This window comes from Phaethon lepturus, unplaced genomic scaffold, assembly GCF_000687285.1.
Source record: "Phaethon lepturus isolate BGI_N335 unplaced genomic scaffold, ASM68728v1 scaffold3160, whole genome shotgun sequence".
NCBI lineage: Eukaryota > Metazoa > Chordata > Aves > Phaethontiformes > Phaethontidae > Phaethon > Phaethon lepturus.
The window spans coordinates 11353-32996 of NW_010509647.1; the positions used below are offsets into that span (position 1 = coordinate 11353).

A 21644-nucleotide genomic window follows, 5' to 3' on the forward strand; every position below is an offset into this window, starting at 1 on the left:
GTGCATTCAAACTGCTTGCCTTATAGAAAAATTAGATGTCCTGAAGCTGATAAATGTGACTGACACTGTTAAAGCCGGAGTGACTTCAGACGTTTTCTTTCTGGTTTGCAGTAGAGGTGACCTCCCCTGCTGGTAGCTGTCATGTAGTTGTTTCCTCAGATCTTTGCTTTTCACTGTATTCCTTTGCAGGTTCATGTCTCTGCAGTCATCACAAGTTCCTTTAAAGTTGTCCACTCTGTATTCTACACATTCTCAATCTACTGAGAATAGATTTACGTACCTCTGAGGTGTGCATACAAATGAAATCTGAATCCAAATATTTCACCTTTTATTTTTGCAGCCGGACCCTGCGGGCAGAGATATCTCCATCCGACCAATCTTGGAGCACTGTGAAAACACTCATATGACAATTTGGCTTGGGATTGTCTATGCTTATAAAGGGCTGCTGATGGTAAGCATAGCATGTTCTGCACAACACTGACTTCAAGCTGCTATTTACTGATAGGCATGAACTGAATTATATTTGCTTTCCTGATGGCTGGGAGTGAGTTAAAACTTCCTTGAATACATCTTTTAGAATTGGACCTGTTCTGAAGTTCATTAGGTGGTAATATGTGGATATATAAATATATAAAATAAACAAGACACTAATAACACTTAAGCTGAATACTATAGAAATACCGCAAACCAAGAAATTCAATAGTGAAAAGATGGGTCTATGAATGAGACTACTTTGTAAATAAAGAAGCCAGATCATCTGAATTCCTTTAGATTCTCCAAAAAGGTGGGACTAGGTTATTCTAGATGTTTGCCTCTGAGTTCCAAATGCCCTCCAGGAACAGTCTCAGGAGAAACAAGTTGAATTTGGAACCTGGATAAAAATAATGCTTATTGTCACTGAGGCCCATCACCACAAAAAAAAAATTTAGTTACTAAAATGGACCTCAGGAACCAGGAAACCTGAACCTTGATAGTTTTAAAAAATAAATAAATAAATAAAGTTGACTATTAGTGATTAAAAGCTCCTAAGCCACAAGGTTTTAAAAAAACCTGATTTTGACAGCACTGACCAGCTGAACACCTATCTTGAACCGAGCCCCATCTGGATCCTAAACCTAGATAAACATTAGTTTACGCTGCCCGAAGGGTTCAATCTGTTCTCTACATTTGTAGCACGCCTGTTGGTCAGGGCACCCGCGAAGGACGGGGCCAGCTGCTTCCACTCAGCCTGGTTGGTGCTGCTGCCCTGGGGGAAGCCGGGAGAGGGACCTGCTGGTGCCCGGAGCGCTCATCTTCCCTCTCCACAGCCCATGACTGCTCTGCTGGGCTGCGGAGTCCTGCTGCTTTTCATGCTGCTTTTTTCAGGCTGAAAGACCTTTAAATATGCAATACAGAGCTCAACGGGAAGGGATGAGAGCTTTCTTTTTAAATTCTAAACAGCCAGTAGCTTTGTGGTCAGACTGGTCTGCCGGGGAGTACCTTCAGCCAGAGAAGGCAGTACCACCACGTCTCTCTAGTTCCCAGGTGAGAGCTCTGGTCCTGGAGCTACCAGCCAAAAGGAACCCTTCCCAGCTTCCCATTTAAAAAAGGAAAAAAAAAAAAAAAAAAGCAGCTTCAGGTATAGACGTCTACTTTTATGAGAATGTCCAAGCAGGCTGTGAAACTAAGAGCTAGGACATACTTCATAGCCCCAAAAGGATCGGGAATTAGGAGAGATTCCACGTGTCAGCATTTCTCACTGGGCAGCGCTGAGCGGCTCTGGATTCACAGTAACCTCAGCATGTAGCACATCATTGAGGGATTTTTGTTTTGAAGGCAAGGACACCAGAAGTTAGGAGCCATACCACTGACCAGCACTGGGGCCACAGTAAGACAGAACTGTCCACGGGCACAAAACGTCATGCTTTATGCAAAAACACAGCACACCCGCCCGAAGTGTACCAGTACATCGTATCTGCAGCTTCTTTGCACACCGATGAACTAGTCCAGCTCAGAACAGCTCGTTGCAAATGAAAGGGAGCAAGGGCTCCTTCAGGCTGTCGAAGCCCCTGTACTGAGCCGGGCCCATCTGCAAGTCCCCGTGGGGAGCTGGGAGCTTCTCAAATTCCCACCTACATTTCTTTGTTTGATTCTTCCTAATCTGCATACTGCCAGCTTTTTGTTTGTCTCTTTTTTAAGCCAAATCTTCCAAAGAGACACAGCTAAACTGGAAAGCATAACTTTAGTACCGAATTGTTGACAAGGTATTTAACTTTATTGTAATATTTACATTCTATGTGGTGATGGCTTGTACCCATTAGGTCATTTTTTTGCCTTCAGGGATGAAGTTCTTAACTTTTTGTCCTTTTCCTAGTGTATTACTTTATTACTACTTTGACACATCTATCGATAAATTCCTGCTCTTCACTTGGGAGAGTATTCTTCACTTTGCATATTTAATTTTACAAGATTTTTTTTCGATAATTTGTTAAACGGAACAATGTTTTCCATACTTTTGTTGCTTTCCAATATCCTTGTATAGAAATTTTGAATAGTTAGCTTTGTTTTCTCCCAGCTAGAATTTGCCAGTGTTCCTTAAACAAGTGCTTAATACACCTTTCTCTGTGGTTCTGTTTGAAAAGTAAACAAGTAAATATGTTTGCTTCACTGAAAGTGGTGTAAATGAACAAATCAAATTAAAATTCCTTTAAAAATACTAAAGGAGTCAAACAAATGGTGGGGTTTTTTGTTTTTTTTTTTTAAATAACTTCAATAATGTTTTCAATTGAACATCTGTCATTTGTTATTAAAGCGGGAAAATAACATTATATATTTTAAAAATACATTCTCAGGTAATTTTCTTTTATGTTTCTTTTAAGTTTGAGTCGTTCTGGACAGTAATCAAACTGCATGGGTTCTCACTAGTCCTTTGCCCCAGACTGGTTTGTTGGCATGTATGTTGGACTGTTTTCTACAAGATATGTGACTGTTTAAGTTTGCAAATGCCATTTGGCATTACTCACTGTACTTCTTTCAGGCACGCAGTGTTTCATAACCACCAGTGAAATATACGCTTTTTATTACTCCAGTGCCCTTTTATCACACAAATTGCTGCATATGAAAAAGGAAGATACTCTTCTGAATCACTTAAATAATCGCTGTGTGGAGTTATATGAGGACAACAGGATTGATGCATGTTATCTCATCACCAAAGATGTTTCTGTATGCCACACATACTTTGCTTTCAGAACAAATACCGGAACCTCTCATGTTACTGTATCATTTTACTTTATCATTTTATCTAATAGGAAATTCTGCAATTTGTAATAAAAAAAAACTTACCTCTAATTTAACATACTTTATATTAAATAGCTTGTATTGCTAATTACAGTACAATGCAATATTTAAGGTGAAATGGCTTAACGATTTACACAGTCCAAAATTATTTACGGTGACCTCTTGTTGTCTCAAAATGAGAATACAGAAAGTTGGGTTGACCTAAAAAAGTACTTTCTTTTTTGGCTTGAAGATATAAAGCAATATTGTCCATTCTGATGACTTAAATGCACTGATGCAGTGAATAAATTACTCAGGGTAAGGCAGACCACAGAAGGGCAGGAAAGGGCAGGGAAGGCAAGGCAAGGCAAAATAAGGGAAGGCATTACTTGCCAGGTTGCACGGGTTCCTTCTGTACCGAAGCAAGCAAACATTAAAAGTCATATTCACAGTTCTTCAATTGCCTTGGAAGGGATGTGAGGAAATGCTTACCAGCTGCACGAAGGCTTCTCAGTTACTGGATTCAGATTTCTCAGGTAACCAGAGACTAATAGGAAGATGGCCATCCTAAATCCTGCCTTTGTCATTGTATTAATCTTCTTAGTGACCCTAGCCAAGTCTCACCGCACATATAGGACTCAGGTTTTTTTCCCATCTCAGGTTCAGCTCCTAAAAGGCTACATACAAGTTCGAGGTCTGTGTATGTGTACACGGTGACCATCAGCCGCAGTACGTCTAGTTTTTGATTCCTGATGATGTAGATATTGTTGAAAAGTACCTTTATTTCATATATTCCAAAGGATGATAGAAATCACACCACCTTAAACCTGCCAGTGGTGCATTATTAGTGAGTGCACTAACATTTTTCTGAGGGGTATGGATTTTTTTTTTGATCTCAGACAGAACAATACGAGATTAAGGATGGATCGGACTCCTCTAGGGCACTTTTGTTATTATCTACACACACTAGACTTGTCTACAGTTTGATTCCCCTCTTCCTGATAATGTGTTTAATTAACATTAGAATCAGGGTGTACATATGTTGGAAGTTTCATTGTGTTGCTGATGTCTTATTACAGTTACGTATTACTCAGCTACTGAGAAACAGGCTTTTGAGGCCAAGGTATATTTTCAGTGTGGCTCTTGCTCTGCGTACCAAATACTACTTTTAGCCTGTAAGTGTTGATGGAGGGAAGTTTAAGCTATTACTAATATTACTGACCACTTCTGATATACAGTTTTTAATATATGGTCCTTAGATAACCTAAAGATGAAAACAGCAGTATTTCATGGTGGAGATGGGAAAAACTGATGCATATGCATCATAAGACTTGGTAAAGGTCTCTAAAAATAAGAAATTTAATTCCTTCTAATGAACCATATTCCAGCATTCTGTTTTGGTCACTACAGTTGACAGGCTGCACAACACAACTCTATAATTGATTTATGAAGTCAAATGAAGTATTAATTCAACTACACTGTATCTTTGGGGCAATGTTCAATCTTAATTTCAAGTCTGAAAGAATCCCTCTGCATCCTGAGGCTCTCTAATCATGAAGTTGGATTTGTCTAGCTCTGACTTCCAAACCTTGAACCTCGGTGGGTCTTGTATATATATTATCCCTCTTTCTCTAAAATAACCTGACACCTTTATTTCTAGGCAAACTACCCCAAGTTTGGTCAAATTTCTGCGGCTTTCCTAAAAATCTTACTGCTTTATGAAAATGGCATTTACTATTGTTTACCATTCTCCACCTTTGCTTCTTCTGCATCATTTTCGGTCGTGGTGCTATGGCCTCCTTCAAGTCAATGTACAAATATGGGACAGCATTAGGTTAGGAATTTTTGGAAATCTATCTTTTTTCTCAGTAGTATCTCATTCATAGTTACACGTTGAGATCTATCACCTAGATTTCAGTCAGTTTAAAATAATTTTATTGGTTTTGTAACATACTATTTTTAAATAACAATACTGTGCAGTATTAAGACAAACACTACTGAGAAATCCAAGTAAGCTGCATAAATGTGATTATTCACTCTTGCAATCTCATTAAAAGAAATAATAGCATGTTGAATTAAATCAGTATCTCTTTTTTTTTGTCACTTTTATTTTCACCTTTTTTTTTCACTTTTGCTACATGAGTTCATGTATTAACCATTTCATTAATTTGTTTAGGATAGAAGTTACTGTTACAGTTCTGTAATCACTGAAGATTTTCCACTTTCTCTTTTCCTACATGGCCTCTTTATATCTTAAGTCAAGTATTGCCAGAATTCCAATAAATATCAACAATTAAATCCAGCAGCCCAGACAACTTCTAAATCAATTCCTAAATCTTCTGCATGCGAGTTACCAGATCTCTCTGATTACAACAGCTTGTCTTGACAGGGTTTTCAAGAGCTCTCTTATTGCTGCAGTAAGGTGCATTTCACTGTTTTGGCAAGATGTGAATGCATTGTTCCATCTCTATATAAATATAGGAGAAAAATATTCATTAAGCATATCTTATCGTGCATCATTACTATTGAATTTGTCATCTTCCAAGGAATGATTCATTATTAGGATTCCTTTTTCTCCACATACATTTTTAGAAATCCTTATGAATTCTGTTAATGCCACTAGCCATTCATTTTCTACTACATATTTAACTTTCCTTTCCACCACCTGTATTTTAGAACTTCAATTTGTAATCGGTATTATGAATTTACTTTTTTTAACCTTTTTTATATTCTGTCTCATCTTTGTCCAATTTTATTGCTTGTTTCTTTTAAGTTCCACAACAACCAAAACAATTTTTAAGGTAAGGAAATCTTTACATTTATGAAGTTTAGGGCAGATCGTTTCCAGCACATACCCAAACATCTTTCAGTCACTGCTTGTAAATATTCCTGTTTCTTCCCCTGCTGCCTTCTCCAGTAGGGAGAATCTGTAAAGAGTCTTACAATCCAGTAGCTTCCTTTGCTTTGGTGGCTAATCCATAAACATTACTTTTCCAATGTTTTCATGCACTTGGAAGTATATTTGCAAAGAGGAGTTAACTACCATGGTTTAGAATTTGGGCTGCAGTCAGTGCCCAGCAGCACAGCCTTCAGCCAGCACTTGGTGCTCTTGCCTCGGTGGGCAGGTGCGGAGAGCGGCTTGGCCGGGGTACGTGGACCTCACTAGCCTGAAATGCCTCACGAAAAATTCCTTTACGGAGAGAGTGGTCAAGTATTGGAACAGACTGCCCAGGGCAGCGGTGGAGTCACCATCACTGGAAGTGTTCAAAAAAAGTGTGGATGTGGCACTTCGGGACATGGTCTAGTGGGCATGGTGGTGTTGGGTTGATGGTTGGACTTGATCTTAAAGGTCTTTTCCAACCTTAATGATTCTGTGATTCCAGCAGAGGTTGGTTGTGTGACAGGCATCAGTAAGCAAATACGCAGCCAGAGTCCAGGCAGCTGTTTGTGTCACAGAAGCAGAAACTTGGGCACTAACAGTGTTCAGGCACCTACAGATGATACTGAGGGATGGTCTGACAACCGTTGCTGGGTGCTGGATGTAGCTTCTCGCTACCACTTCAGGTGCTTGAACCCTCTCTGTACCTCTAGCCCAAGAGCTGCTTATGAACAGTACAGCTGTGGTGTGTAACCCACGCTCCTCTTTTTTTACCATTTTACTATGTTTACTCAACAGAGACTAGATATAAAGAACTTTTTTTTTTCTCTGTGGAAAGTGAAGCAGTGGAGCAGGTTGCCCAGAGAGGCTGCTCAGACTTCATACCTTGGAAGTTTTCAAGGATAAAGCTGTGAGCAGCCTGGTCTGACCCTGCAGCTGAGCCTGCTTTTTGAGCAGGAGGTTGCACTAGATGATTTCTTCAAGTCCCTCCCAACTATCTTATGATACTACATAAAATATTTGATTATTCCTAATTAATTTCTTTATCAAATTAATAAATTTTCTGTGTAGAAAAATTGAATAGTCTCCAGGTTATATTAAAATTCCTAATTATTTTCTGAAAGTACTTTTGATTTTTAATACATGTACTTACATTCTTTCCTAATTCCTTTCATGATCAAAAAGAGTACTATGAAGAGGGGAATGCTGCCTTCTCAATTACTGTGCATGATTACAACTGATATTTATGGTGGGTTTATCACCAGCCCATCTGTCCCATTTTACTATCATTAGAGAGGAAGATAGTTAAGCTTTGTGGTGGGGGAAGGTAGTTTATAGTGGTACCAGATATTTGTTATCTCTTTAATAAAACATTGACAGTGTTTCAGCATCCAAAACAGAAGTTACCATATGGTTTTGTAGGACGAATTTTTCCCTACTATGACCATAAGGAAACTTCAAATCTATTCTTGAAATATTGCAGATATTGTAGTATTCCCTTACATGTCTCTTGACATCATTTTTTACATAGCAGAAAGAGATTTCGGTTGTAGCTCACACTTGTTTTTATCAGAGATATTTTATCGTTTTACAGTGCTGTGATTGTCCATGGTAATCTTATGCCAGCGACAATATAAAGCTATTCCAAATGGATACTCGGTAATAACCAATTGCGTATTTGTTTCAACTTAGTTACTATAATGGTTTTCATGACTAAGCACAAATTACATGGAAGAAAGTCAAATACAGTCTGAACACAAAGAAAGGAAAAGACTTTATTAGCCTGTTCATTTGGGAGGCTGGAGTATAAAGTGGAAAATTTTATCTGGATGCATATTACTGTTCGCAGCTTTGTGCAGCTGCTTTTCTGTCTTGCTCTGGGCAAGACCATACTAAGTTCCCCGCAGCATAAAGGACTTTGTCAAGACCTTTATGAAGAAATCCCTTCTGCTGAATAGCTGAATATCATATATTCCAATTTAAAAAAATATTTAGCTATTATCCTAATGCTCAGTGGAAATACCAAGCTTCCCTTTAGACCTGTCTATCCAGAGCAGCTGTGTGAAAATGAACTAAGTACACAGCTGGCTCATACCTGATCAGGGCACTGAGTGATGGTTTAACATCAGATTGTACTGACTGTGAAGGTAGGAGACCTACAAGGTGTATTTTGTCTTTCAGTTTGCTAACCTTGGTGTGCTGGTGATTAAAAAAAATCACTTTTCTATACAACTTCCTGAAAATTGCTCAGTATGTTTTACTGCCCAATTCTCCAGTGAAAACCTAAAAAGCAAAGTGTTTTGGTTTTTTTTAGTTTTGAAAATTCTCGTTGAAAAAAATCTGCAGCCATTTCACTGAAATAAAATGTGCCTATGTCTGTGATGATCTGGATTTAATGAATGAACATGAGTAGGGAAACCCACAGCTTTAGCTTCTCAGTTACTTCAGACTGAGAGATGTTTGCACGACAGAGTCTGGAACTGCCTTTGTTTTAAGGGGTGGCAGGAAAGGACATCTCTCAGTAATATAGCTGGGGGCGGCGGGGGGGGAAGAAAAACAAACACAAAACAAAAAGTCCCCAGATGTAAGATCTTTGAAGTAAAGTTTTGCTTTTGTTCTCTCATGCAGCATAGCAGGGCTGTGATCCACAAGTGAGCTCAGTAAGTGCTGATAATTAGCTGTAAAGCTGCAGCCTGGGCCAGTAAATAATCCTTCCAAAACCATACCCTCTAGTTATTGGCAAGCATGACTTCTGACAAGATTGGAGACTTTTCCTTGGATATTTCTCTGCTCTTGTCTGATCCTCAGTATAATTCTCTCCTTTATCTTTCTTTCCTAATACTTCTCGTAACCCATATTCAAAGTATAAGCAGGCATGGCTTTGAAATGAAACATATAGACAAAATGGTTTAAGGGCAGTACAGAGCAAGAGGGAATATAGGAGGATAAATAATTTCCTGCCTGTCATCTGCCAGTCTATGCAGTCCAATAGAAAATTAGACACTTGATTGTATTAATATATGTTGTGGATCAGTAAGCAATTGTTACTGTGTTTAGCAGTAATTCTGGTGAACAAGATTTAAAATGACCTAACTAGTAGAGTTTTCAAAAAGTGTTAGATGTTTTCCGGTAATTTAGCTACAAACACTTTTTTTATCTTCCCAGTTATCACAATTTAGTCAGTACAAGATTTTTAAAAATTGAAGTTTGGTTGTTAAACTCTGTAAACACAACTATTGTATTCTTCATAGCCCTGTTATCCCTCTAAGACTTTAATACTGATTTCTCTTAGTGATCAGAATTCTATTTTTAGTCACAGTGGTATAATCTTATTGTTTTCAGATACTATTTTCCCCAAATTTAGACAATGGTTGTCTCACAGCCTTTTTAGGTGCACTGACAACACAGCCTTAACCCACCATGCCTGCTACAAAGGTGATACCTTAAATCAGTGTAGTGTCAAATGGAAGCTGCCTACCCTCAAGCAAAAGAAGAAACAAACCAGTCTTGCCTGTACAGCCCATCCCTTCAGAGAAAACCCAGAACATTTTATGACACTTTCTACATCAATAAGATGTGTAGTTAGTAGACCAAAATGGGAAAAAGCTTTAAGTTAATGACTAACAATGTAGGAAGCCTTCCTAGTTGCATTCTCAATGTGTCTTAGGTTGAGATCCCCAAAGGGACTTAAATTAGACCATTAGACTTGACAGCAGACTATTGCGCTCCTTAACTTTTAGATAACCGCTTTCTATAGGAGAATGCATAGCCCTGAGTTATTCAAACTCCTTCTGTGATGCACAGGATCCTTCAGGAGCCTCAAGATGGGAATTGTAACTGCCAACAAGGAGCTGCCTAAGTGAGCTGGTATAAAACAGTGGGGACAGATGTGTCCTACCCCCTTCCAAATCTAGCACACCAGCACTGCTAAGAGCTGCCTGCCTCCATCCTAATGGGTCCATGCACGCCTTCTCTGAAGACTGTTTAATCAGAATTCTCAGCAAACATCAGAACTAACATCCCACGCAAGTGCCCAAGTAATTATGACAGTCGGTTTCTCATTACATACAATCTGACAGCTCTGCGAGAAGGTTGAGAGCTCCTCCTGAAGACAGCCTCTAGTCTGGGGCTAGGGAGCACACCTCAGGCAGAATTTGGAATTGTACCATGTTGTCCAAACTTGAAGCTATGCAATAGTCATCACCAGCATCATTGTCTTGAACGAAGATGGCTGACACTGTATTTTGTGTGGGGCCCAAGCCAGTAGACATGCTCTGAGAAGCCTCTACCAGCTTGAGCCCTCCAGGAGCAAGAGCAGGAGAGATAGCTGCATTGCAAATCCCAGCAGGCCTTAAATATCAAATAGTCCTTAAATTGCACAGCAGTCTCAAGCGTGCATAATGAGAAGTGTGATGTACATAGCTGAGGAAGATTAATGTTTAAAGTTTAGGTACCAGGAGTAGAGAGCAGCTGACCTGAGTCTGTATTTTTAACTGGAGCTCACATGTTTCATATTCAAAACTTGTCAAGGAACCACGGAAATCTGGACCTTTCACTAGCAGCGTCTGCATCCCATTCTTCAACCAAGCCATGATAGGAATTTCCAGGATTTTTGCAGTCATAAAAGTGAACCTTTCATTTGTGCAGATCGGCTGAGCCTCAGGAAGGAGGAACATGAGAAGGGCAGATGAAGGGAAAGCAAAGTGTGATGTTCCCTCAGGAAGGCTCTATCTCAGAGGAGAAATCATATCAACCCCATGGAGCCCTGTAACAGGCAAACAAGAAGCACCTCTGTGATCATCACTGTCCTGGCACCAGGCTGCGGAAAACTCTCAGCTTTTACCCATGTTTGAGTCTCAAAGATGAGCTGTGATTTTTAGGAAAGGAGAGCTCTTTTCCTGAGACAAGCATTTTACCCAAAATTCCAATAAAAATTAGCAACAATGCTCTCAAATGTACAGTGCATTGTTCTGAGGAAACCCACTTGCTGCAAGAGCCTCTCCCTTTCTTTAGTTATTACATAAGTAAATATCTTCCTTTCATCTGGAAGATACTTAACCGTTTTCCATCCTGTTCTCAATTATAAATGAGATGGGCCAAACCATAACCCCCACAACACTCTTCAAATGATCTTTTTCCATTATAATTGATATTTTAGTTCACTTTATAACTGCCTCAGCTATAAATTCATGCCCATTATTTGTAATAAGTGCTAGGCTCATTTAACTATGTTGGCCGTATTCCCAGAATAATGCTTTTGGAAGGGAATCTGTTCATACTGGGAGAAGTTGGGAAGAGTGAGGGATGACCTACAACCCTAAAAATCTCATTAATATTTAATTGTAGAAGAAGACGGTAGAAATCTTCTCCATAGTTAAGCAGGGTCTCATCCTTTTAAAAACATGATATAGACACACACACACAATGATTCCTTCTACCCTTCAAAACAGCTCAGCCCAGACCAGCCTGTTTGTCAGTTCAGGGGCTGGCAAATTTGCAGCACAGCTGAGCTGCACAACAGCACGAGTGCAGGGAATGCAGAACAGGCAACGCTGAGATGGTGGAGGTCTGGGAGGAATATGTCTGTATCCTGAATAGAGGTATCACTGCTGTACGTCCCCGGCACAGCCAAGTCAATACAGTGGACGAATTGCTTCTGCAGAGCTTGTAAAGGAGTCTGTACGTTCCCTGCTCCATCTGTGCACAGTGCCAGAGCCAACAGCAGAGGAGTGCTGCCTGCATCCTTCTTTATTGGAAGCGTCATCCTGGTTACCTGGGGGGCTCTAGAAAATGTATTAGGGGATGAGCTGCTTCTATGGCACAAAGCTACCCAGCTCGATAAATGGCTTACGCACCTCAGCTGCCCCGCCTGAATGGCTGAGACCCCTCTCTCCTCCAGGTAGCTGTCTACATTTACTTTGACCCCTCAAGAGCAGCCACCTCCCATGCTCCTCCTTCAGCAGCCACAACTTTTCTTCCCGCCCTTCTTAGGCTGCTGGGAAGGGCAGAGGGACCGGGATGAGGTGTGGGCTCTGGTCCTACAAGAGGAGATGGGTAAAGCAGAAGAGATAGACCTGTGACAAAGAGGCAAGGGAGTGCCCTGGAAAGGACCACGTCCTGAAGGAGCGTGTGGCGCGGGCAGCTTGGGAATGATGCCAAGGAAGACGTTGGTAAGGATTGCAAGGGCAACTGCTGCTGCTGTTTCTGGGAAGGGCCAGCCTGCCTACACCTCTTGGCTTGCATTGCGGCAGGAACGGCAGAATTGAAAAGTGGGTGAGCAAGAGGCTTGCCTGGACTAGGCAGCACTTCCACCCAGCCACACTCCATGGGCTGAGCGTAGATGCCTAATCCGCCAAAACCTTCCAGCCGGGTCTGCTCATGAACGTGTGGCAGAGTAACGTATGTCCTGTAGGCAAGAGAATGCCATAAGCTGGCAGACAAGCTCAGCAACGGGAGGGCAGGGCTGGCAGGTCGGCAAGTAAATCCTGGATTGAAACACCTGGGGGAGCAGGGAGGTGGCTGCAGCCTGCTCGCTGCTGTGGGAGTGCAAAGCAGCTGGGTCACAAGTGGTTGTGTTTGTTGCCGTTGTTAGCTGAGGTAAAAACTAAGCAAATAATCAAGGAAATTTGCAATTACTCATGTCCAGTTGTTACTACAGTTGAAAGCATGTAAGGGCAAAACTGAGTTTGTACAGCAAAAATAAATCTGTCAGTTCCCAACTCTTTTTTGCTTGACTGGCAACCAAACAGTGTTCTATCCAGGTTATTTGCCTTTGACATTTTTTATGTTTTTTCCCACAGGAAAAAAACAGAAGTTAAATTTTTATTAGGCAACAGCAATTAATCCCCAAATAGCATCATCATAGACCTCTCTAATTTCCTGGATCACCACATGGGTTGCAGCCGTTTCAAAGAGAAGATTATCTCTATGACATGGCAGTGGACAAATGTGGTGGTCTGGGAGGAACGGTACCAAGGTCAATGGGAGTGCACCTTTTTTTTTTTCTCCTTCTTGTCTGTCCCTGCAGTGTGATCAGAAAAAGCTGGAAAATACAGAACACATGTCTTGGGTCAGTGATGGTTCCTGTCTCTGCCCTCCCTTTCCCTCCAACACCATCTGCTGTCTGCCATTCTCCCCAGGGCACCATACACTCTTACCAGGCTTTGCCTAGGCTGTAAGCTGGGTTACCTATTTACAGCGTCTTGCATTCATTTATGGTTTTACTGCATTGCCAGAATTTCTCTGAGGAATGCAAGAGAAAGAAAATAATCCTTTGCAGCAGTTCATGTTGTGGAAAAATCTAATTAAATTTCAAGGGATGAAGATGGCTTCCTTACACTGAAGACTTTCCCCTGCTGAATTGCAAAAGCATATTGCAAATATCAAAAAGGGGCTAAAACTTAAAAATACACCGAATAAAAAAGCAAACAAAAAATTGCCACAAGAATGTTTTATGCCAGAAATAATTAGACAACTGCAATTGAAAGGCCATTACCAACTCCCACTATAATAAAAGACATTATAATTGCAGTCTGAACAGCTAGGTGGACACTTTCTACATTGTATATTTGTCTCCCATGGGACACATCTTGGCACTGCTGTTTATTAATGTAGGTGATAATCATATAATGAATGGCTGGATTGATAAGAATATATTGAGAAGAGTTGCTAAAAAATAGCTAAAAAACAACATACATTGTATCTTTACTGGAATCCTTGAAAACAAACAGGAAGGACTGTCTTTAAAAATCACAAAAAATCTTAAATAAAGATAGCCATAACATTTAGAGAAATCTGTTCCCATCACGACTAATTCCAAGTTTCACATTTCTCCTATGAAAGCAGAAATCTGTCCTAAGGAGCAAAACAAAACACATAGGTAATTAGATATTGCGTAAAAGGTAGGTGTATATCTCTGTGTTGTGATATCACCTATATTTGTCAAGTTAGAAAACATACCAGTTTTGAACCAATGCTTTTCCGAACGTCAAGCAATTCCTCTTATAATTATGATTTTTTTTCCTTCTTTTATCATTTCAGTTATTTGGGTGTTTCCTAGCCTGGGAGACACGAAATGTCAGCATTCCCGCTTTGAATGATAGCAAGTACATCGGAATGAGTGTATACAACGTGGGGATAATGTGCATTATTGGTGCTGCTGTTTCATTCCTCACTCGGGACCAACCCAATGTGCAGTTCTGCATCGTTGCTTTAGTCATAATATTCTGCAGCACCATTACTCTCTGTCTTGTGTTTGTACCTAAGGTAGGTGAATTTGTTTAGCATGGGTCTGGATTTTTTTCCTGCTGTTTTATAATTGTGATTTATGATGTAAAAAGCCATTGCCTTTTCAAGCACAGGGGATGGGTGTGAATTCTAAACCAAGCTCATCTATAATGTCTTGTGTCTGGATCCAGAGAGCAAAAACAAAGCTCCATGAGATTTTGGAGAGAGTGGAATATGCAAAGTTAAAGGAGTGTGAATACATGCATTTCTAACGCCTATATCTTTACTGAATCTGTGACTGGGGAAAGAAAGGTTTTCTTCTGTAATTTCAATGGACTAGTCTCCATTTTCAACTTTTAGGAACTTTTTGGAAAGGCTGATATGTGGGGATTCAGGAGGGACAGGTCCAGTTGACTCTCTGCCACATTTCTTACGTACCTTAGTCAAGGTAATCAGGCCGTCTACTTCTATACTTTCAAAACAGGAAGGCCTTTCAAGTTCACTGGCATGCTGTAAGGTCGACTATGTTGAAATCTCTAAGGTATTCAGGTATGGTGGTACAACAGGCTTTATCAGTACTTCAGAGCAAAGTTGTGTGTACACTGCAAACACTGACACTGCAGATATATTTATTAACAGGTATAGTAATGGACTAAGCGAGGCAGAGAGTGGCAGGCATATGCTTTCATTTCTTTTTGCTCTTTTGGGATCTGAGGATGTGTTTGTTGTGCATTGTTGGAAGAACTGAGAAGAGGGGTAAGAACACTTACCCATAGAGGGCTGGAACTTGATCATTTCACTTGCAGAGTTAAGCTTTAGACAGGAGTATGACAGATCTTGAATGAAGGGAAAACTGGTTTCTACGTAAGCTTATTTAGCAAAGCCTCAAGTTCTGGACAATGTATTTGGTATTTTGAAGTAAAATGTATAATTGTATTCATTTTAAGTGACTTGCATAAACCTAGCTTATCCCTGCAAATGAGGTGCATATGCAGTTGGATGTCTGAAACATTTGCAAGGCAAGAATCAAGGTACAGGTCCTTTCACCTCTGGAATCTGTTTTTACATTTTTCAAATGAATAGTGAAATAATGAATAGTGAAAAAGTTTGTGACTTTACTGGTCCATGTTCAATTAGTGTATTGAGCAAATTATAGTGAATAGATTCTGGTGCTCAGTGGCATCCCTGATGATGGTTTTAACAGGGGGACCAAGAACTGTATGTGTAAAAGAAACAAGTTAATAAATTTATCTATCTCAAAGTGTTCTCTGTGAAAGAAATTCGACTTAGGCACAGACTAGCAATAGAAGCTGACTTTGCTTGAACTGCAAAAAAGCAAAGTAATTCATTCTCCAAGACCGACTAACCAGGCTGTTTTTACAAGTTCTGCAATTCACTTCTCAAATATTAAAAAGCTGTACAGACATATATAGTCATATTTTTATTCCGGATCTTAGGGAAGAATCACAACTTTGTTCTAAATTAAGCAAACATTCAAAAATACAGCAAGGGAGAGTACTTCAAAATACTGCAAGATTTAAGTGTGGAAGCTGTTAAAACTCCGATGCCAAAAATACCTCCACAGAATGTCAGAACTCTCTTCAAAGAGAAATTATTATTAATGCTGTGACATGCTCTCCTGCCCCTTTGCTTTCATGCTCCTTTGCCCATCCTTCTTTTCTTCTGCCACAGGCTCTGAAATGACTTTTGTTTCCTTTTTTAACCCTTTCACCTGCTCTTCTTTTAAACCCCAATTACCCTGCCCTTATTTTTCCTCTCAGTTCTTTCTACTCAAAACACAAACATGAACCGTAGCCTTCTAGAGGGAAATACTTCATCTCATTCCATGTATTGCCAGGTTTCCAAATGCTTAGCTATTTTGCATTAAAAACGATGATTGGATAAAGTACAAAAAAAGAAGTTGAAGCAGGAGCTGGAACACAGCACTTCCAATGCCCATGTGAGTGCTTTCACAGCTGGAGAGTTCTTCTTGCACTCGTATATTTTTCCCCACGTGATTTTCTCGCCGCGCTGTGCCACAGTTACGGCAGGACGGCTGGCAAGGGCTCTCTCCTGCAACCTGCTCCAGAACAGGTTGCACAATGGCTTGTCTGGACCCCGCAAAAGGTTAGATCTGACACCACCCAGTTGGTACCTCTGGGTAAGCCCTCAGTGTGAGACAGGCACAGACCTCTCCCCTTAACCAGTATGTGGTCAACTAGTACAATCTTGGTGACATGGGAAGATTGATAGGGAAATATTGAAGCCTGTGGCTTTTCAAGCACAGAAATTGATACTGAAGACTTGGAAGATCACACTTTTTCATTTATTAAACTGTGGCCAGACAGATGCAAGCAGTAACATGGTTTTGGGCCAGGTGAGTACTTGATGACTTCTCTGCTGTACAGAGGAAAACACATTCCTTCTAACTAATCTTCAGGAGTCTCCTGGGCCAACAATGCTGGAATTCAGTTTTGCCCCACAGTGCTTTTATGAATCTGACTAGGCAGACAATCAATGACGTAGGCAAACTAGGAAAGAAATGTGATGTTTTTCCCTTACTTCTTGTCATCTGTACTAATTTTATTTACTTATAACATGGCAATTACTTCTCCAGGTAAATGGAGAAAATAAAAGCCATTTTGCTCAGCACCAAGTTCCTCAGAAAAACATGACGAAAATCCCATAGTACAGGAAGATAGATCAGGGAAAAAATGCTCATTGCTCTCTCCATTTAAAGGTGTTCTCAAATACCAATATTGATAACCATTATACTGCATCCTACTTACATAAACTGTAGACATTCTTGTTATCCGATCAAAAAATGTCCAAACATTTTAAAAACTATTATAGATTTCTGGGTTCAAGGATATCTTGTAGAAGTGATCTGCAGAATTCCAATATAAATTATGTTTATTTTTCCTGTTAGAAGTTAACTGCTATGTCTAATTATCTTTTTAAGGGCCAAGGAGTCTATAGTATTTTTCAGCATACTCATCGCTTCTTTAAAAGAAGAAATCCTAATATGTATTCTCTCTTCGTGAAGTAATTTTCCCATGTTTATCCATGTTTATTAAACTTCCATGTTCTTCCATTTTTTCTGCTCCATCCCTTTTGAGACAGAACACTGTGCTCACTTCTAGACACCCACCAAGTGCATACCATCATTGGCTGCAATGGCATTAACACATTAATTCTGATCCAGTTCCCTGTAGAGCAGCAAGGCAAAAATCAGTTGTAGGGGAGCAGGACTAAAACTTTAATTTTCTATGTTGGTGGCATTTTTTGTCTATTTGGCATTGACTCTTTGTAGATATTCAGTGTTGACTCTTTGTCAAAATTGAAACTGCACAGTTGTGAGGCAGCAAGACGCAAGTTCCACTGACTTTATAGCCAGAAAAAAAGAAAAACCTCATTTAACCTCCTCCCATGTACCGTGTGAGCCAACGACATTGCCCATGGACTTTTCCATCTAATTCACACCATGTGAATAAATTCATTAGGACATATGTCCTTATGGTAAAACATCCAGTCTTTAGCTATAAACTCCCAGATGAAAATGAGTCAATTGATGGATGGCTATACTTCTATCTTATATACAGTTTAAACTTGGACCACATCAAATTGCAAAGCTTTTATCTTGTAACACTTCTGCCTGCTAATTTAAGAAGCCTTGTAATTACCATTCTTCACCTTTAACTTCATTTTAATGCTGGTTTTGGTCTGGGAGCTAGACACAGCAGTCATTACAACCAGCCTAATCAGAATCAAAGAAACAGGGGGTCTAGGAAGACTCAGCTACAGCAGGTTACTCAGGTCCTTGAGCAGTTGGGTCTTGATTATCTCCAGGCATGAATACTCCCCAACCTCTCTGAGCATCTATACCAGCATTTGACCACACTCACAGTAGAAAAAGATTTTTTTCTGATGTTTAAATTAAATTTCTTGTTTTTCAGTTTGTGCCTCCCCTCCTTTCATTGGGCACCACTGAGGAGTCTGGCTCCATCCCTCTTTACTCTCTACCAGCACATATTTATACACATATATATTTATATATTTATGTATATATATATTTATATATATATATTTTATATGTATATTTATACACACATTTATACACAATAATATTCCCCCCGATCTCTTCCATCTCAAGGCTAAACAATCATCAGTCTCTGCTTGTATCATAAAGGCTTCAATCCTTTTCAACATCTTTGTGATCCTTCACTGGGTTTTCTTCAGTACTGTGTTGTACTGGGGAGCCCAAAGATGGGCACAGCGTTCCAGGTGTGCTCTTACCAGGGCTGAGTAGAAAGGAACCACCTCCAATGCCCCAGAGTACTGCTGGCTCATGTTCCATTTGCTGTCCACCACAATCCCCGACGCCTTTACTGAAAAGCTGCTTTCCAGCCAAACACGCCCCAGCCTGTTTGGGTGGGTGCGTGGGCTTGCTTTCTCCCCAAAGGCAGGACTTGGTATTTCCCTTTGCTCAGATTCAGGAGGTACCTGTCAGCCCAGATCTCCAGTCTCTTGACATCCTACTGACCGGCAGCACAATCATCCGGTGTATCAACCCCTCCTCCTCTTTGAGGATCATCGGCAAACTCGCTGAGGGTGTGCTCTGTTGCACCATCCAGGTCACTAATAATGATTGTTAAGCAGTATCGGCCCTAGCTGAAACCCCTGAGGTACTGCACTAGGGACTGGCTTCCACTGTCATTTGAGCCTGGAAGTTCAGCGAGTTTTCAATCCACCTCACCAGCCACTTACCTAGTCAATACTTCATCAGTTTAACTGTGAGGACATTATGGGAGAAAGTGTTGAAATCTTTGCTTCAGTCAAGAAAAATAACTCTTTTCCCTCATCTACCAGCCCAGACATCTCACTGAAGAAAGCTATCAGGTTGGTCAGGCAGGATTTTCCCTTCATAAATCGGTGGTGACTGTTTCTAATCACCTTCTTGCTCTTAATACATTTGGAAATGGTTCCCAGGAGGACTTACTGCAGAGCCTTCCATGGACTGAGGTGAAGGTGACCAGGCAGTATTTCCCCAGATCCTCCTTCTCCTTCTCTTGAACACAGCTGTGACGTTTCCTTTCTCACAGTCCTCAGGAACGTTTCCCAGTCAACATCACCTTCCAAAGGTAATTGAGAGTGGCCTCACAACGACATTGTCCAGCTCCCTTAGTGATCAGGGATGCACCTCCTCATGTTGCATGAACTTGTGTCCAATTGCTTTAGGGGTCTTAGGGGTCTGGAATTTCTGAAGGCGAATTTTACCAGTAAAGGCTAAGGTGAAGAAGGCATTGAGTACCTGAGCCTTCTCCATCTCCTTTATCACCAGAAAAAGGAAATCCATTGTCTTCAAGCATCATCCCGATCTGTAGACATGCAAATATATGCCAGGGACCAAGTGCTTCATTGCCTGATCAGTCAGAACTCTCTCTACCAGAAGTTACATTCCTCTTTCATGCCACCACAGCTGCGGAACACTTTCACGCTCTGAAGAACAAGAGGAACCCATTCCAAAATGGGGCTATACCACAAGATCTGTCTGTGCTGTGCTTACAAGATTATTGCCACTTCTCTCTTTTCAGACAACTCAACACCTTTGGGTTTATGATGCCATGCCTATGGTCTCAGGGCAGGCAGCTCCTTCAGCTTTGTCTGTATACAAATATATATGTATGCTGCTTGGCGAGTAATCATAAATTCTGTATTCTCTAGAGTAATCTGAGAAACTCTCTCCCCCTTGCCAAACAGCTAGCTTTCTCTCCTCATGTCGAGGTGATATTTTCATGTTGTCACCGAGTGTTAAATCTTACTTAGATTTGCTTAAATTAAATGTGTTTAAGGTTAACCTTTTTTTAAATAAGTGGCTTATTTAATTTATTTGAACAGATTTGGTTTATTTTGGGTCACTAAAATATAATTAAGTTTCTGTTATCTCCAGAGTGCAATATCCCCTGAGTTCTTTCTGTTAATATTCCCGCTTCATGCCTCTCTCTGCTTGAGTGTTACCTGTAACGGTAGGAAAGGAGAAATTTCAGATGAAACTGTTCTTGGGAAGAGAAGGGCTTGGTGGGTTGTTTTTTTCTTAAAGAAGGAATATATATATTGAAAGTATAAAGATATTAATGAAGGAGAACAATAGGTTTGATTAAATATTAAAGTATATTTTAACGTAATTAAAAACCAGTTAAGTTTTTCCTAATTTTTTTGAACACTTCCCTTTGCAAAATCATTCTGGTTCAACCGATTCTGTAAAGTTATTCAGAAATCCTCTCAAGTATTGCAGATGGCAAGCAGGGCTCACTTTCCAGAATTTTATACTTGAAAGTCAGAAAGGAACTCTTGGTTTGTCTTTCAATATTTTGAGATACAAAAGAAAAAGCTGCAAAAATAAAACCATGCACAGGATTTCAAAAAGGCTTTTGAACCTTTCAGCTCATCACACTGAGGACAAATCCAGATGCAGCCACACAGAACAGACGATTTCAGTTCACTCAAAATCAAAAGAAAGAAGATTCAAAGACATCAACATCAGTCACCAGCGTCAATCAGGCCAGCACATCTCGACTAGAAGGATTGCAGTCAGAGAACCACCGCTTGAGAATGAAAATTACAGAGGTATTGTTTATTGTATACACTGCCTAGGCAATTTTGTTGTTGTTGTTGCAATTCTGTGACTTGCTTAAATGTTGACTACTTTTTAGAGGAAAAAAATTAGCTTTCCCCATAGAAAAATTTTGAAATAATAGGAAACAGATGATTTATATGAATAGCTATTTAATACAGCAAATACTTAGCAGGTGTGATAAAATGAAAATGTACCTTAGCAAATTAAAATGCAACTTCCCCTATTCATTTGTAACAGGCAAATTACCCCGCTGCTTCACGTGGACGTGCTGAGCACCACAGAGCAACAGCTCTAGAAGCGCAAGCTTTACATGCAAGCATAGCAGAGACCCACAGCCCCGGGGCACTTAAGAGCTATCTTTGTTCCTATTTACAGCTGAGTTCAGAGACTGCTGTTGCTGTTATTTCTCAACCTCTCTGAGAGTTCACTCAAAAACTTGATAGACAAATTTTTACATCTGCCATGAAACAGAATTTCTTAAGGTAGAAAAGACCTTTACAATCACATCAGCGGACCCTTTCGGCACAAAGCCTGTGAATTTTCTTCAGTCTCTACCAGGAGAAAGGCTAAGTACGTGGAGTGCATGAATTCCATTAGAGCTATAACATGTATATTTTTAATTATGTCCATCCTTGCTCAGGAGACCTC

At 40.2% G+C, this 21644-nt stretch overlaps 1 protein-coding gene across 1 annotated transcript in view; it reads left to right on the forward strand.

Annotated features, from left to right (window-relative positions):
- Positions 1 to 340: 340 nt before the first annotated feature.
- Positions 341 to 21644, forward strand: part of GABBR2 (gamma-aminobutyric acid (GABA) B receptor, 2) — a gene marked incomplete at its 5' end in the record, with an annotated part of 39622 nt that continues 18318 nt past the window's right edge. Inside the window, 3 exons of the mRNA XM_010296375.1 lie at positions 341 to 451; positions 14174 to 14398; positions 20804 to 20986. Of these exons, the coding sequence (XP_010294677.1) occupies positions 341 to 451; positions 14174 to 14398; positions 20804 to 20986 (519 nt within the window). The remainder of the gene's footprint in view (positions 452 to 14173; positions 14399 to 20803; positions 20987 to 21644) is intronic.